The 17,358-nt window shown below is 41.5% G+C and overlaps 1 protein-coding gene across 1 annotated transcript in view; it reads right to left on the reverse strand.

The window, feature by feature from the left end:
* Nucleotides 1-995: 995 nt before the first annotated feature.
* Grin3a (glutamate ionotropic receptor NMDA type subunit 3A) overlaps nucleotides 996-17,358 on the reverse strand; it is a 181,686-nt gene continuing 165,323 nt past the window's right edge. The window contains exons 7-9 of the mRNA XM_059254342.1: nucleotides 8,170-8,334; nucleotides 6,805-6,881; nucleotides 996-1,811 (exon numbers count right to left, since the gene is read on the reverse strand). Coding sequence (XP_059110325.1) covers nucleotides 1,475-1,811; nucleotides 6,805-6,881; nucleotides 8,170-8,334 — 579 coding nt within the window. The 3' untranslated portion in view covers nucleotides 996-1,474. The remainder of the gene's footprint in view (nucleotides 1,812-6,804; nucleotides 6,882-8,169; nucleotides 8,335-17,358) is intronic.

Here is a 17,358-nt window from a genome sequence, read left to right on the forward strand (position 1 = left end):
AAGTAGTTGAGTGCTGAAGTAAAAAGAAAAGAAAACAGGCTCTCCTTCCTTCTCATGTGCCTGGAAGTAGCCAAACTTCCAGAGCATTGCTTCTCTGAGAGTAACTTTAGGACTGTGGTGTGTTCTGGGGTGCTGGCTACATTAGGATTCTGAGCCCACCGCTAGGCCCTCCAACATAACTCTTGGCAATCGGCACTCTGATGAGGGCCTTAAATGATCACCTTGCCAACATTTGGGAGCATATAGGAAGTCTAGAGATTTTGCATTTTTTTTCCTTTCTGCATGCCAGCAATTTTATGACCAGAAAGTGATGCCTAAGCAGAAGGGTTAATTACATCCATTTCTGAGGGCATTATATGGAGCCAGGAGGATAATCAGACTAAAATTTAACCACAGTTCATAAGAGACCAGTAAGTGTAAGGATGAGAGATGGTGAAATGGGGCAGACTCCAGTATTTGACATTTATGATGTTCATAAACTCCGGGTTGCTTCTGGGGTTCCTCAGGCTAAGAGGTGACCACTAATCTGAAAACAGCCTCACATGTAGTATGAAGAACATTTCCATTAACAGTGTCAGCTCACAGACCCTGGTATAGGCATTAACTAGGGAATAGCACAGGTTCCTGCTAAGGACATGGCCTTGCTCTGCTACTCTCTCCTTTATAAAAGGCACACGCTATGGTGGAGATGCTTAGTTACATTAGAAGTATAGTGCAATACATTCTTTAGCCAAAATGCCTTTCTGGCCCAGAGCTTTATTTTAAATGCGCCATGTGCATTGTTAGTTCCCCGTCTGCCTGCCCTCTGCTCTCACTCTTTGCTTCCCTTTCTCTTTCATAGTGGTGTGTCAACATGTTTCTACTAAATGTTAGTTGGGGTGGGCTCAGAGATCCAGAGCTGCTCAAGCATGTGGTGCTAGCTTAGCCAGTCACCCCTTGCTTGTAATTCTGAGCTCCATTTTTTTTTCTTTTAATGTATCTGCTCTGCCCCAGTTTTCCTGGCTCCTACCCTGCTTATTCAGAATGTAAGATCAAATCTAGATTGGGGAGTTGTATCAAATCTGCAAACCTGGATAATTCTATTTTGTAATAATATTAAAAACCAACCCAGTAAGACACAGGTATGAGCAACAATTTTTAACTCTTGTTGAAGTGCAGAGAAAGGGCTAAAAACCAGAAATATTGTGGCACCAGGTGAAAAGGTTGACAGGAGCCAGAGTCCTCTGGCTCCTCACCGATCTCCTTGTACAGACTTTACCCCTGACTAACTCTAGGTTCCTGCTATGGAAAAGATTCCTACCCTGGAGACCTGGGGGGCATGTGTGGGAAGAGCTGCTGCTGTTGCATGTTAGGCTGAGGATAGCACACTTCACTGCCAGACCCCATACCTTGTCAGTCAATACAAAAGAGCTTTACAAAGTGCCTCAAGGGCTTCAGAATATCGGGGACTGAGAAAGGGGGGCAGTGGCACTGCCTAGGATTCACAAGTCCGATTTGTCCTTTGATACTCCTCCAGCTCTGTTTTCCTGCTTACAGCCAACTGCAGCTCCTGGCGGATCACTTGGATCTGCTTCTCCAACTCGGAGAGTTCCTGCATCACTGAGTTCCGAGTTACATTGAGGGGGTCTGCTTTCCCATTGGTGGTCAGTGAGGCAGGGAGCTCTCTTCTTGGAGGGAGAGGGATGTCCTGGTGGGTCTGGGTACCCAGCTGGTTTTGTCCTCCCTCATCACCAAAGATGTACTTTCGTTGGTTGTCATGACTCAGATTAGAAGTATTCCACACCATGAGCTGCTGGGGTCCCATGTTGGACCTAGGAAACAGAGACAATTCAGAGTCCCCTTCTGTCCTGAAACCACATCGTCTATGTGAACAACAGAACTAGTTATGTTTGTAGAAATAAAGTCACCAAGCCATGAGTGGACTGCCTGCTTAGAGCACCATGGGGAAAATAGGAGCCATGAACTGAATTGAAGGTCTTACCAAGCCTTATATTGCTTTGACACAGGAATTGGGTATCTTCTGGTGAAATGGGAAATAGTGCATTGCTGTGGGATCCTGTACGCTATGAATGTGTGTTGTTCTCATTGGTTGATAATAAAGGTTGATTTGGCCTAAAGCCAGGCAGAATAAGACTGGGTAGGAAAGCCAAACAGAGATGCAGGAAGAAGGGCGGAGTTGGGCAGACACCTGATGCCAAGGAAGCAAGACATGTACAAAATAAGGTAACAAGCCATGAACCACGTGGCAAAGCATAAATAAGAAATATGGGTTAATTTAAATGTAAGAGCTAGCTAATAATAAGCCTGAGCCATAGGCCAAACATTTGTAATTAATATAAGCTTCTGTGTGTTTATTTGGGACCAGGCAATCGGGACAGAAAGACTCCACCTCTGGTTACGGTGCATTGTCTTATGAATTATTTAAAGTACCTCCAACACCCGTGTGTGTGTGTGTGTGTGTGTGTGTGTGTGTGTGTGTGTGTGTGTGAGAGAGAGAGAGAGAGAGAGAGAGAGAGAGAGAGAGAGAGATGGGTGTGGAGGCCCACAGAGGTTTCCTAGTTAGATCTGAGCTTGCTTTACCCAGCAGGGCTGCATTAGAGGCCTGCTTGACCACGTGCATGTTTACCAGGTGATTGGCAGGGTCTGCACTTGGCTGTGCTATGGGGAGATCTTTTGCGCCTCCCCTTGGTGCTCCTATAAAAAGCCCCTTTGAAGAGATAGAATTGGCTGGTGGATATTGATCCAGCCCCTCCCGAGGCTATCCTGTGTTTCTATCTGTTTCTCCCTCCCTCCTGAGGAGTACCCTGGGGAAAAAGTGGAAGTGGGCCTCCCATAGAGAAATGGGTAGGCCTCCCACAGGTGGGTGGGTTCATTGCCAGGATAAACACATGTTGAGGCCACAGAAAGACATCCTGTGTTTTCTTCTACCACCTTCTGTCTTATTGCTTTAGACAGAGTCCACAAAGTTACCACTTTGGCTAGGCTGGCTAGCCAGCATGCCCTCAGGATCTGCCTGTCCCCATTCCCCAGTGTTGGAGTTACAGGCACATGTAGTCATGTTGAGCTTTAATTTGAGTAATGGGAATTCAACTAGGTCCTCCTGCTTGCAGAGCAAGCACTCTTCCTTACTAAGCCATCTTTCCCACACCTAGGTACATTTCTATACCTTACCTATAAGCAATGCTCAGAAAGCAGTGCTGCCGGAGATATCCTATGGCTATAGAGATTAAAAAGAGTGAGAAATCTTTGTTCAGATGTAGTGCTCTAAGCACTGGTTCATTGGTTGGTAATATTTTATGGCTGACTTTTATCCCTTCTGGGCTATATTGGGCTTCAGGGGAGAATAAAGGCCTATTAACCAAGGATTTAGCAAAGTGTTTTTCACTACAGGGGCGATTTTATGCATATTGAGAATGACAAGTTAAATTTGATGCTTAAAAACAAACAAAAATAAGAGCACCCTTGATTCTCGCTGAGGTGGTGATGGCTAGAAATAGATTTACAATTCCTTCATGCTCGCATATACCACTTGCCACCATCATGGAGACACAGCTGTAGGATGCTCCATGGGTATGGGAGGGAGCTGGGCAAGTTTCAAAGTACACCTTGATGGTTGGATGCAATGAAAAGAGTTTCCCACTGTGAGAACAGCTTAGTCTTAGCAATATGACTGCTGATTCCTTCTACCCTGGTGAAGGAGAAGTAGGAGGAGGAAGATTATGACCACTTTTGCAGTTTACCATGTGGTACAGCACCATAGGAAACCCCTATTAAATCCCTGTGTTTTGTTCCCATAAAACCAAATCAGTTTTATTCCTGGACTCCTAATTGCCTGGAGAGTGGGAGTGGAGACCCTGGAGTTGGAAAAGACAAGGGGAAGGGAAATGTATTCTTGATGGAGTTACATAGTTGAGAACAAAACACAAAGACTTAATAGAATGGTTCCGCGTGGCTTTGCCCAGAAGTAGATTGCCAAGGTGGTTTAATTCTTCATTCCCTTTTAGTCCATGGCCCCTTTCCTTGATCTATAGGTCTAGTTTCAAACAAATAATGTTATGAGCTAGACCTGCCCAGGGCATTAACACAGACACCCCAAACCTCTGGTTATATCTCACCAGTTCTCTTGTTGAAGTCTCATAGATATAGAGAGCACCAGAGCTCCCTTTTCCTATATTATGGTCTGGGGGAAAGTGCTACAGGGATTCTACCTACAGCTGCTTTCCTGACCTTGGAATCAGAGATGATATGGTTAGATGTTTTCTTCTGGCCTTTAAGTTTTCTCACTGAGTAAATCATGAATTACAGATAAAAGCTCTCTTGAAATATTCATTAATGTGCATTAAAATCTGCCTTATTACTATGACCTAGAATTTCTCCAAGCCATCAAGCTCATGTTAATCTTCCATTCTTCTAGTCCTCTAAATTCATTCAATAAATATGGAGAATAGAGCAGGATGTCATGTCATAATGGCATGGGCATTTGCATTTGATTCTTTCAAGAGAAGAAAGGAAGGGTATTTCCAAGTCAGCAAACCTAACTCTGGTACTACAGAATGACTGGAGTAGAATTGTCTACCCATTTTATTAGACTGTTCAGGTAGTTATAGTGATCAGATAAATAATAATAATAATAATAGTAATAATAATCAGGCAGGCAGTCTGGTTATCCAAAGCTTGGGACATGTATGTGGGAATATAATAGAATAATAAGCAAAAGCTGGACTTCTTCATAATATCCTCTAATTGCTAGCATTACTGTGCTCTGATGATTGATGTGTGGCTCTGAGATACCTATGAATGCAAGGTGGTAGGTGCATAAATAGATAAGGTGTCTAATTAGAAGGACTGAGTGTATATGTGTGTATTTTGGTCAAGGAATTGAGTAATTAGAAGGAATTAGGTTGTGTTTTGGTCAAGCCTTCTTTGGTCTTAAAAGTTGAACATGACCAATGAAATGAAGAAGTATTTCACAATAAAATGGGCAAAACAGGCTTCGTTGGAGCAGTTTTATAAGATTGAAGCTCAGGATGCCAGTGGACTGTTCAAAACTAATAACTGTGAGACTTCAAATGCATACAGAATTTGGAAGGGTGCAGGCTCTGGCTTGTAGGGAGGTTGCTGCAGGAACTGTGGGCCATCCACAATACCAGGAAAAGGTAGACAGCATGACTCTTTTTCATGGCTTGCAGCCCCAGTGCTGGAGTCCCATCTCTCTTGACCATAGCCGGCTTATCAGAATCATTTCCATGGTCTCCTAAAGTCTCTCCAGTCGCAGATAACTCCTAACAGCCCTAACAGCCCTCCTCAGTCTGTGGTATCCTATGTGGTGCCACGATGCAAGTCTGTTAGTGACAGGTTGAGGATTAGTTGGGTCACAGTGATGAAGACATATCCTGTCTTAGCTCTTCATCAGAGTAAGGAAGGGAGTCTATAAGAGAAGTGGGTAAGTTGAGTGAAGAGATGCATTTGGCTCTCAGCTTAGGTGAGGTACGTATGAGTACCATTAAAGGAACAGAGTCACTGGACTTCTTGTTTCTATTTCTGGAAAAAAATGTTCTGTAATTATAAGATAGTATTTCACAGCTATGTCTTCTTGTGTTTCTCTGATTAAAGAATTATAGGAAAATCTCTCTAAGGTAACAGGGCAGCTGTGACCTGGCTAGTCTGTAGCTTGTCACTAACAGACTTGCACTGTGACAAGGGAATATCATACTGACAGCCAGGTGACAGGTCATTCTGTGACTGGAAAGGAGCCTTAAGAGATTGTAAATGATTCTGACAAGTTAGATGCAGCCCAGAGAACAGCGCAGCCACAGAGGAGATCCAAGCTAGACAAGAATCCTGTTGTAGACCATTTTCCTTCTGTTATGAACGAGAGGTGTTAGTGTCAGATTTTCAGCTACCCAGAAATCCCAGCTTTGTGCCGCCAATTCTCAAAGCCATTGTCCTGTCTAAGGTCTCAAGGAAGGTGAGAGGTCCAGGAGGGAAGCCTCAGGCAGTTGCAGCAGAGGTCAACAAGCAGCAGACTTAAAGTGCTTCTGACATCTTCAGTCATCTCGGAGAGGACACAGCCATGCACAGGCTGGCTGTAGTGAAGGTGTGGGCCTTTGAGGCACTTAATTCTTTTTCCTATTTGTGAAGGCCTTATCTAGGGAGTTGTGAGAGTGCCAGAAAGTGGACTTAGTAGGCATCTCTGTAGCATGTTTCACATATTCTCAGGAGTGCTGGAGAGATGAGAAATTGAAACATGCCTAAAAGGCATTCCAGGTGAAGAAAAAAAAAAGATTGCCTGCTGTATCCACGAATGAAGGGTTCTGTGTATTTGGTATATGATACTTGCTAGTACTTACTAGGCATTTGATTTACTTTCAGGGCTTTTAGCTTTCTATTTCATTTATAGCTTATAATAATTCCAGGGAGTGGATACTTTTTAAAACTTTTTCATAGATGAGGAGTCTGGGGAACAGATGTTAAATAACACATATTGTTAAATGTTGCAGACAGGACTGGACCCAGATGCCAGTCTCTGCAGTCCATACCTGCATTTTTAAACTTGTCAGTATTTTGCCTATGTTGCATTTCAGTGTATACATATGCATATATATGCATGGATTTGTTTATTTTCTGTTTTACTCGATTATAACTGAAAATCCTTGTATTTATATTGATTTTGTTTACCAACAGATTGCCCAAATTTGGTCTGAATACTTAATTAGAGGTAACTTCCTTTTTGATTATGGGGTATCACCACACGTGTAAACTTTTATTTTACCAAGGGCTTTAGCAACAGCTTTGACCTCTTACCTCTTTTCCACACGTTTTGTCTTGAAACGTGGCTGCTTTTCTTCTACAAATGATGTGTTTAATGCTCTGTGAAATCTCTAGTAGGAAGAACAGATTCATAGAGATCATTTAGAATGTGTGTATCAGGGGACAAAACACTGCTTAGGATTTCACAGACTATATCTTGTGGCTACAAACCTTGGCTTCTTTAACCAAAATTTCAGGCATGCATGAATTTGGGTCAACATTCAGCCACCTGTCACAAGGTAACAAGGATTCTAAATTATAGCTTCTTATTCCTAGGAGGAGGAGAAATGCTTTGGATGGTGAAATAGTCTGTGATACAAAGAAGTGAAAACCAACAACTCCTGTGTGGTACGAAGCCTTGTACAGTTGTCAGAGTTGAGCCAAAAGCAACCAAACCAAGGAAGGGGAGCAGGTGTCCTGAGAATTTAACTATATATTAGCATACAACAGAGAAGATCATTTGTCTGCAGACTTTAAGGAGACCAGTGACTCCCCAGAAAGTATGAAGAATGGGTTCAACTGTGAGAAAATTGGTTGTCTGTCTAGAAAACAAAGGCAAAAACAAAATAAATAATGACAAAAAACAAACAAACAAACAAACAAACAAACAAAAACACCACACAGAGCAAGGCAATGAGTAACAGAATGGGTGAATGTCAAAAGCAGAAACACCTCAGCCTCACCTCTTGTGAGGCACGTCATGGAGTAGCAGGATGCAAAAGGGACCCCACACTGGCTCATCCACCTTACACGGTCAGATGAAACCATGCAATTTGCTAGTCTCTCCATCGCAGCTATACCCTCTGACTACAGCATGGATGTCCACATTGGTTTCAGACAGGTAGAGATGTGCAAAGGAGTTTGTCCAAATGGTCTTTAATTATCTTTGTAAATTAGATGTTGGTGTTATAAGAGAAAACCTTCTGTGAGACATGGCCCCACACAAGCAAGCCTCAGAACTCCTGACAGAGAAAAGCAGACCAGGGAAATGGGACCACCTGAAAGCAAATGGGAATGTGAGACTCTTACCAGCTTTCACTTTGGCAAGGAAAAAAAAAATCTGTGGGGAATGGATTTTTCACATCATCTCTTCAGATGGTCTCTGTTAAGTGAAACTGGGCTCAAAACAGTTACGTCTTCTATGGGAAGCAGTAGTGTTTCAGGAAAGGAAGTGACCCTGTGAGTCCTCAATTTATGGGTAGATGGGTTAGTGGGCTAAAGGGAATTACAACCCTGAGTGCTTGACCATCCCCCTCTTGGTTTTTTGCCATTTGTCAGTTGACAAGCTTTCCTGGGTCTTTCCCTGCCTGAGAATGCTTAAGTACCGGAGCACTGGAACAAGAGTCCTACAGAACTCACCTGACTGGTGTGCAGCCAATATTGCAGCTTAGATTTGTTTTTGATTCGTGGTAGCAGCAGTCTGTACACTATGTGTTCACCAATGGTTGTCAGGATGGAGAGACCAAATCCAATGCACAGCAGCACGAAGAGTCCAGAGAAATGCTTGATGCCCATTTGCAAAGTCTGTGATAAGACAGGAAAGGCCGTGTCACGACACATGCAGCCCAATAGTCATTGGCTCTCTTTGATTCAATTTTACTTTAGCTGGAGACCCTTCCTCCCTGGGTGAACACCACTGTACCCTACTGCGAAGGACACACCCTGGGTGACTTCGGGCTGATGCTGAGCACAGTCCTAGAGTGCTGCTCACACACGGAACTCCCTGTGTGTCATCCTTGGAGTTGTTCAAAGGCTTTGAGTTTGGACTATGCTTCCATTTCATAGAGGCAGAGAAATAAAGAACTGTAACAGTTGGATATGTGAATCAGTTGACTATGAAAGAAAGAACCTCTTTCAGGAGCAGAGAAGGAATAGATTTAAGGAGAAAAGATCATGAGTTGAAGAATCCTGGAAGTTAGATCTGGCAGGGAATGTTGGGACCATTTAGTTCAATGACTTAATTTAATAGTTGTGGAAATAAATCAGTGAGGTATAGAAAGCTGCACCAGGCCACAAAATGAGGCAGCTGTGGTGAAGAAGGAAAAGGAGCCTCATTTGCTGGCTTTTTTGTGAGGAGTTTTGCAGCTTTATAAGAAAACATACTATGTAAAGTTCTTTTTATGACATGCTAAAAGCTTGGGTGGTGGTGTCATTATCATTGATAATTAGGACTTAATATATTACTGCCAGAGATACAGAGCAAACATGGAGAATTACTGTTGGGTTCCAACAGTCACATCATCAAATGTTGAGCAGAAACTCTAAATGAGCCACAGTTTTTTTATAAGGCACAAGGTCAAGATAAGGAAAAAAATGCAGCTCACACTGGGTCACCTTGCTATTTAACATATAGGCTTTCCTTCTGTTTTCTTGTTTATAACAAAGTCTCATTTTTCTTATATTATCCTAATAATTAATAAGCTGTCTTGAGTTTATACATTTTTAATTTAAACTTATTTTATACCTACACACTAATAGGCTAACAAAAAGGTTTTATTTTATATTATTTTATTTTATTTTATTTTATATATGTGGGCGTTTTGTCTTCATGTATGTTTGTACAACACATGCAAGTGTCCCTGGAAGCTAGAAGAGGGTATTGGATCCCCTGGAATGGAGTTAAAGACAGTTGTTAACTTCCACATAGGTGCTGGGAATTAAACCTGGGGCCCCTGGAAGAGCAACAAGTGCTCTTAACTACTAAGCAATCTTTCCAGTTCTGTATGTTTATCCATTTATTTACTTTTTTTTCTTTGATTTTTCAGGACAGGTTTTCGCTGTGTAGCCCTGGCTGTCCTCTATGTTTATTTTTTTTTTAAATTGGGAATTTCATAGACATGCTAGATTCCATATGTGTATATTGATATGATGACTGTATAATACTCCTTTAAGTATTAATTGCCTCCATTTCACATTTGATTGCCTAGAGATTAATTATATCTCCCCAAATCCAACATACGAATGTGTGGGGGGAACCAGGCTGCAGGGTGACATCTGTGCTGTCAACCTCTCTTGCAGGTATCCTTTGCTATCTGATTTCTCACTATGTATTCTCTATAGCAACTTGCCTTTTTTTTACTAAACAATTCAGCATCGGAATTGGAAATCCACTATACTTGGCCTGTGAGCATCACAGTGTTTGTGTCAGAGTCTGAGTGATACGACGGAAGGCTGATGCTGTAATTCAGCCTTTTTCTCCTTGGGCTATTGTGCTAGTTAGTTTTTGTCAGTTTGATACAAAGTAGAGGTACTTGATGGAACCTCAGTTGAGGAATTGCCTCCACTGCATTGGCCTGTGGGAAAGTCTGTGGAGGCATTGTCTTGATTAATGATTGACTCTGGGCGGGGCCACTGCTGGGCAGGTGGGCTGTGTAAGAAAGCCAGCTGAGCAAGCCATGGAGAATAGACCAGTAAGCAACCGTGCTCTGTTTTTCCTGCCTCTGCTCCTGCTTGAGTTCCTGCCCTGACTTCCCTCAGTACTATGAAGTAAACCCTTTCCTCCCCTAGTTTGGTCAGTGTTTTATCATAGCAATGTAAAGCAAACTAGATCAGTCATGTTCTATTTAAGTGTGCTATGCATTTGTTTTGCACTTGCACCCCAGTAGTAGAGCAGTTGTCTAACGTATGTACTCTCTAGGTTCAATCTTTAGCACTCAAAATGAATAATAAACAAACAAATAAATAAAGATTTGATGTTAAATGCTTCAGATTATGCAGCCATCCTTGGTAGAATGTGATACCACAACCACACGTTGTGTGTGAGGGATGCACATGCATAGATGCCTAAGAGTATTTTCGTGATAATTAGGAAATGCAATTGTGGTTTTGAATTAAGTGGGAATATAGTTTGTGATTTCCTGCGAGAGTGATGGAAAAGGCTGCCACCATGTGCAAACACTGGTCATCACATTTCTAAGAACAAACTCGATCCAGATAAAGAAAGATGCCTGTAATCATTAAATGTGTGGTTTCTGCCCGGACCATTGATGCTTCCAGGAAATGTAGAGACCAAGATCACCAATTTTGTTGGTGCCCAAATTCTGTTTTGTATCTTGTTCTTATGGGGACACTTAGAGCAGCTGATGGCTGGTTTGATAAATAAGTAATTCCCAAGACCCCAGTAAGGAATGCTATGAAAGTATTTTACTCATCAATCAAACCTTATATGTTAATGATGCTCCCATGAAACTAATCCTTCTTCCTGTTCACAGGCTGTCTACAACACACAGCAACCACCCTATCTCATTCATCTGGTTCTTTACAGAGTTGTATGTATCCATTGTTCCCAATTAGTCTCCACTCATTCTGACTTGGATCCACTCTGGTCAGGTTATTGTCCAACTGCTTCAGTCAATGTGAGTCACCTTATTATTTATGTGTTTTGATATATACTTAGTTTTGGGGGTACTTCTCTTCCTTGCTTCTACTTCAGTCTCCATTGCGAATCTTCATCTCTCTGACTGTAATTGATGGCATGATTTCCATTCCTTGCTATACTTATTTATCATCCAGATTTATGGCTTTAAATGCCAGTGATATGCTAATGATTACCAAGAGTCTTAACTTTATTCTTCAATTTTAAATAATGGCTTTATTCTTCAATTCCCTACTCAGACTATTTGGCTATCCCCAAATACATCACATTTAATATTAAAAGCAAACTCCCTTGAACAGAGATACCCTACATGGCTGTATAATGCTGCTACCAGAAGCCATAAGCTATTAAGTAAAAATCCCAGTGTCAGGAGTGGGATACATACATTCCTGTGAGTTGTTGGTAAAGGAAACCACAGAGGCATCCCCAACAATACAGGTCATTGCCATTGCTCTTGGTTGCGCATAAGAACTAGATGGTAAGACCCTATTGTCAAATACACTACACACTTTAAGGTGTGGTTTCAGGATATAGAGAAATCAAATTGAAGCTGATCTGGAAGCTTACTCCCTGCTGGCTAGCTTTGATAGTTCTAGAAGGTGCTATACAGGCTGCTGAGAGAAAGGACTAGAGCCTGAATGCTATAATACTGACCTGCTAGGCAAGATGTGCCCATTGGTGCAATAATAGCATGACTGTTATGGGAGTAACTTTTCTAATTGGATTTGAAGCTTTCTGCACACGAAGAATGTCTGGTACTGTAAACCTGGTCAAAAGCCTATGGCTGGGCCGTTGTAAGCCATAGGAGGGCATCTACTGTTGTTATTTTGCTAAATGGGCATATTGATCAACTACCATCTTAATATTTATGTTTTTGATTTTCAGCCTTGGTCAAGGAACTTTCTGCTTGTATTGGGTGCTGGTTAATACAGAATCAAAATTGGTCAAAGTGCTGAGAACACTGATGTGTGTGTGTGTGTGTGTGTGTGTGTGTGTGTGTGTGTGTGTGTGTATTTCACCCTCTCAAACCTCTGGAAACATAACAAAAGGGGAAATGGAAAAAAATGTAAGGGCCTGAGAATGGGAAGGAGTGCTGTGAAACTGTTTTCTGTACATGACATGGCAGTGATGATTACCTGTACAAGACTGAATGTACAATATTCCATCATGGATAAGTGAAGAACTCATGAGGCCCCACTCCCATCTGAGGAGCTAGAAGCAGTTCAATCTGAGACTGCTATATCCTTTTAATATAGGACAAACACTTTTTTTTAAACAGTCTTATATTGTAGCTTAGGCTGGCTTGGGACTCACTATAGTTCAAACTGGCAGTGAACTCATGGAAAACCTTCTGCCTCAGTCTCCTGAGTGTTGGGATTGTAGTGTTGGGATTGTATGAGCTACCATGCTTGGTCTCGTACAATTGCTTTAAAATTCTCCCTTCTCTTCTGAACTAAGATCATTGGCATATATATTTTTCTAGAGTGGTAAACACTATGTTTTCTTTTAAACAAGTCTTTTCTAAAGTAATACTTTTGCCAGGCAGTGAGTGGTGGCTCACACCTTTAATCCCAGCACTCAGGAGGTGGAGGCAGTCAGATATCTGTGAGTTTGAGACCAGCCTGGTCTACAGAGCTAGTTCCAGGACAGCCTGGGCTACACAGAGAAACCCTGTTTTGAAAAACAAAAAACAATAACGTACCTTTAATATTAATTTCTAAAATCTGTTAGCTTCAATGGATTAAGTCTATTGCTTCTTTTATTATAATTTACTACTCTCAAACTGTTAGTTGTTTATGATTATACTTTATTATATATAATAAATATTGCTGCAGTAGAAAAGTCTTATCAGTTAAACATCATTTTGGATTATTGCAGTAAATACTGCTATGGGCGTGGTTATCAGGTCAATGGCTACAACTATTTGGGGGATTGATGATGTCTGAAATGACCCTTAAAAATGGCAGAAACCAGTGGCTATAACTATTTTGGTGATTTATGGTGTTTGAAATGACCTTTAAAAAATGGCAGAAACCGGTCTCAGTGCCACCAAAGGTACAAGATGCTGCAGAGCTCCAGATCTGCATAACTTCACCAATCTTGTGTCATAACCAGTTTTTCCTGTTTTTCTTTTTTCCTTTCTGGTGCTAACATCAAATGTGTGTTGTGCAAGCACTCTACACTGGCTATACCCTTAGTCCAGTTTGATTTAATTATTGTAATTACTGTTTATTAGATGGCTGAATATTTTTCCATGCTTATTTTCCCGATTTTTGTGTAAATCATATGTTTGCATTTTCCCTATTCTATGCATTTCAGACAGGAGACTTTAAAAAGCTATTGACCTTTCTTAACTTTTTATGTTTTTTCCACTTTAAATTTTCCTATACGATCTTTTATTTTTTTGGATTTAGTCCATGAAAGTTTGCATGCGCATATTTTGCCCACCCTAAATTCTTCTGTTGTTTCAGTTGTCTTGAGAAGAATGTTTTGTGTTTAGTGGTGATTTGGGAGAATGCTAATCTCTTCAGTCCATCTTGAGTTTTCATGCTAGGGAATGGAGGGGCTATGTTAAGATTTCTTCAAGACTTTCAATTTAGTCCCAATACTGCAGAGGCTTATACCCTAAAAGGTCACTTCCATCTTAGGATGGCCTGCATTCCTTTAAGCTAAACTTTCAATTTTATTTAAAATCCTTGGGTTGTGTGTGTATGTGTTCTTTATATGCTAGGATCAAAGGAATGCATCGCCATGCCAGGCAATTGTTGGGTTTTAAAAAGCAACAGCAAAACCATCTTTTAAAACTGATGTTATCAACAACAAAAATGCCTATTTGTGGATTATATGTAGCCTGTGAACTGTCAGAGAATATCCTCCCATCTACATAGCTTTGCTGCTGTGTCTATGCACTGCTATTTTTCATTAGAAATCATTTAAAGGTGTTGTGACATAGTTTCTAAGTCATAGTCATTGGCTACTAGCATAGGTAATCCTGCAAAGGATTCCAGGTTCCAGGGATAAAGTGTAATGGTTGAATGCTTGCCTAGTATGCATGAAAACCTGGGTCCTATGCTTACTATCCGACCCTCTCAGCCCACTCCCAAATATCCAGTCTAATTCTCAGACTATTAGCTACACTCCTACACCTTTATGATATTTCTAAAGCATAACTGACTTGGAATACAAACCAATTGTGCTGAGGCCACTATTTTCCCTGTTTCAAAAAGGGCATCTATCTAGTGGCTTAGAAATTATAACATATGGTGGAAAGCAGACACACTCCATTAACATAGAATCATAACAATGTGTTGTTACTAATATGTATAACCTTGGAGCATATTGCTGTTATCAGTTTAATTTAAATATGGTCACTTGTTTCTCAGGCTAAGATGAAAGTGGAAGGTAGTTTAAAACTGTCTCCGGGGCTGCGGTGATACCTTAGTAATTGACCTGAGTTCAATTTTTGGAATGTTAAAAAGCTGGGCATGGTGGTGCATGCTTATAATCCCAGAGTAGAGAAGATGGAGTCACTGACCAGCCAGCCTAATTGCAATAGTGACCCCAGGTCCCAGTAAGATACTCTCTCTTGAAATGATCCCTGGTAACAACACCCAGGGTGGACTTGTCCTCACATATATGTGCACACTTGTGCTTGTACACTTGCACACGCATGTATACACACACACATTTAAAATATGGCTGTTTCTTTGTAATGCGTAGAACTGAAGAGGTCTGGGCCTCTTGCTCCTTGACAGGTAGTTAGTTCGTTAGTTCTTGGTTTCTCCTCTTGTGGAAATTGGATTGACCAGACTACATTAATAAAATTATTAAGAATAATTTGAGACAAGTGAACATAGTAACCCTAAGAACAAGAGGGATTCAATATGGGATAAAGGAACCATGGTCTTTGTGGTCTTGGGTCTTTCCTTTCTTCTTTCCAGTCTCATGTCCTTGGACAAGATTGCCCATGTCATTTGTAAGGCTGCAATGGTGGTACCACCTCAGCACTCATCAGATGATATAATAGAAGTTAGGAGTTGATTACCCCATCCACACCAATTGTTATTGCCAATAGTTACACGGAACTATTGTTTTTTTGAGAAACTGTAAGTTAACTAAGAGAAGTGTGGGAGCCCGTTCTCGGGTTCCTCGTGGCTTTACCCAGCAGATCCGCATAGAGGATGATTAGGACCACGGGCCTGAGTGCAGGTGTCTGAGATGGTCTGCACTTGGCTATGCTGGGGGAGGAGGTCTTTTGCTCCACCCCTTGGCGTCTCTATAAAAACCCTGGGGCAGAGACAGTCGGGGCTGTTGGAAAAGGTTCCAGGCCCTCTCGAGGCTATCCTTTATTTTCTACCTGTTTATCTCCGCGATATTCTCCGCAATAAATCCTTCTATCTAATATTTCCTGCTGCTCACACTCAAGACAACTCTTGGGAACTGTGGGGGTGGTTGGGTAAACGCCCCACAGAGAAGAAAAAGCATTCTAGCTTGGAAGTAAATATGTTCCATTTCCCCAAATATTTAGCCAGATATTTTCTGTTCTAAAACTAGAAACAAGTAGTCAGTTCAAGGATATTGCCACAAAGCTTTGGGCAGCTATGATATGTAGATTGGTTGAACAATTAACTTAATCCAGCTACTCCAAAAGAGTTTCCTTGTTAAATATGAACAGTTAACTGAATAAAATCCTTGGTTGTAATTTCAAATTTTTTTTCCCATTTGAAAGAGTGCATTTCCAGAGCAATAACATCTGTCCTCAGGAGATCTTCTTGGGCTATGCTCACCATTCTTACTAACATTTCCTCTCAAAGTCAGATATGCCGGGCTAGGATGAAAGGCTCTCTTTCAAGTGTGTTCTAGGTCTCAAGTTGAGAAATACGTGGTGTGATTTGCACATAAGTGGTGAGGAGGGCCTTGGCATCTGTTCCTATCATGTTCTTTCTGGGCCCAAATTACATAGAAGTCCAGCTCATTTTAGAGTGGGTGTGGCAAAGTGTCAAGAAGTGAGGATACAAAGGATGCCAGTATCCTTTCCACACCGATCTTACAGACAGGGAGAGAGGGGAAGGGAAGAAATTAGTAAATGCTTTACATACTTCATCTCTTCGAATCTTCAACGTGGATGGAAAGACACAGAAGCTAGTTCGCTCATATTTACCCGGCTAATAAGCGGCTGTGGTGACACTGTTCTGAATCCGTACCCTGGGGTGTTTGGGTCTCTAATTGTCCTAACTATTGTGAAATGGTTTTTTTTTTATTGTTTTTGTTTTTGGTTTTTCAAGACAGGGTTTCTCTGTGTACCTTTGTGCCTTTCCTGGATCTTGCTCTGTAGACCAGGCTGGCCTCGAACTCACAGAGATCTGCCTGCCTCTGCCTCCCGAGTGCTGGGATTAAAGGTGTGCGCCATGACCACCCGACCGTGAAATGGGTTTGACTCCAATGCTACAGGGATGACATTATTTGCATAATCCAAATATATATTTTATGATGGAAAAGAAATTATAGAGTCAGGAATTCCTATTCCTTGTGATTCCCAAGTATAAAATGAAAAGTGTTGCAGTATGCCTTGGGATAGATGGGCACCTTGCCAGGAATGAAATCTGTGGATTCCTACCTTCCAAGACTAATTGGCAGCTTCTTCAAAATTTAACAATAAATCTAGAAATGGTTAAGTGGTGTCTCTCGACTGGGTAAGTGTAGGAAGAGTTTATTTCATTATTACAGTATTTTGAGTATCAGGCGACTCATTACGGGGAGCAACCTGTGAAGTGGCAGATGCTGGGGCATGGGCTGAACCTGCCCTTCCCAGGACACCTTGTACTCTATGAACTGACAATAGTATAAGGGACTTCAGGGAGCTAATGACATTTGTGAGGACAAATAGTAGTTTTAAACCAACTCCAAAAAAGAACAGAGCTTGTTCCTTTCCATAAAGTACTATCTCCCATTGCTGATCCTAGGCCACCAACGGGGCCCTATGTGAATTGCAGAAGAAGGTGTGTAACATTACATCTTGTCTAGAATCAAGTGACAGCACATCCTAGGATCCTCGTCTAATTATTTGGGCACGAGGAACTCTAAGTTGAATGTTGCAGTGGAGGAGAAACTTTCCTGAGATAAGACAACTGTTGGCTTCTCTGCTGGGGACCAGATCAGGTTCTCAGAAGCAA

This window comes from Peromyscus eremicus, chromosome 2 (genome assembly GCF_949786415.1).
Source record: "Peromyscus eremicus chromosome 2, PerEre_H2_v1, whole genome shotgun sequence".
Lineage (NCBI taxonomy): Eukaryota > Metazoa > Chordata > Mammalia > Rodentia > Cricetidae > Peromyscus > Peromyscus eremicus.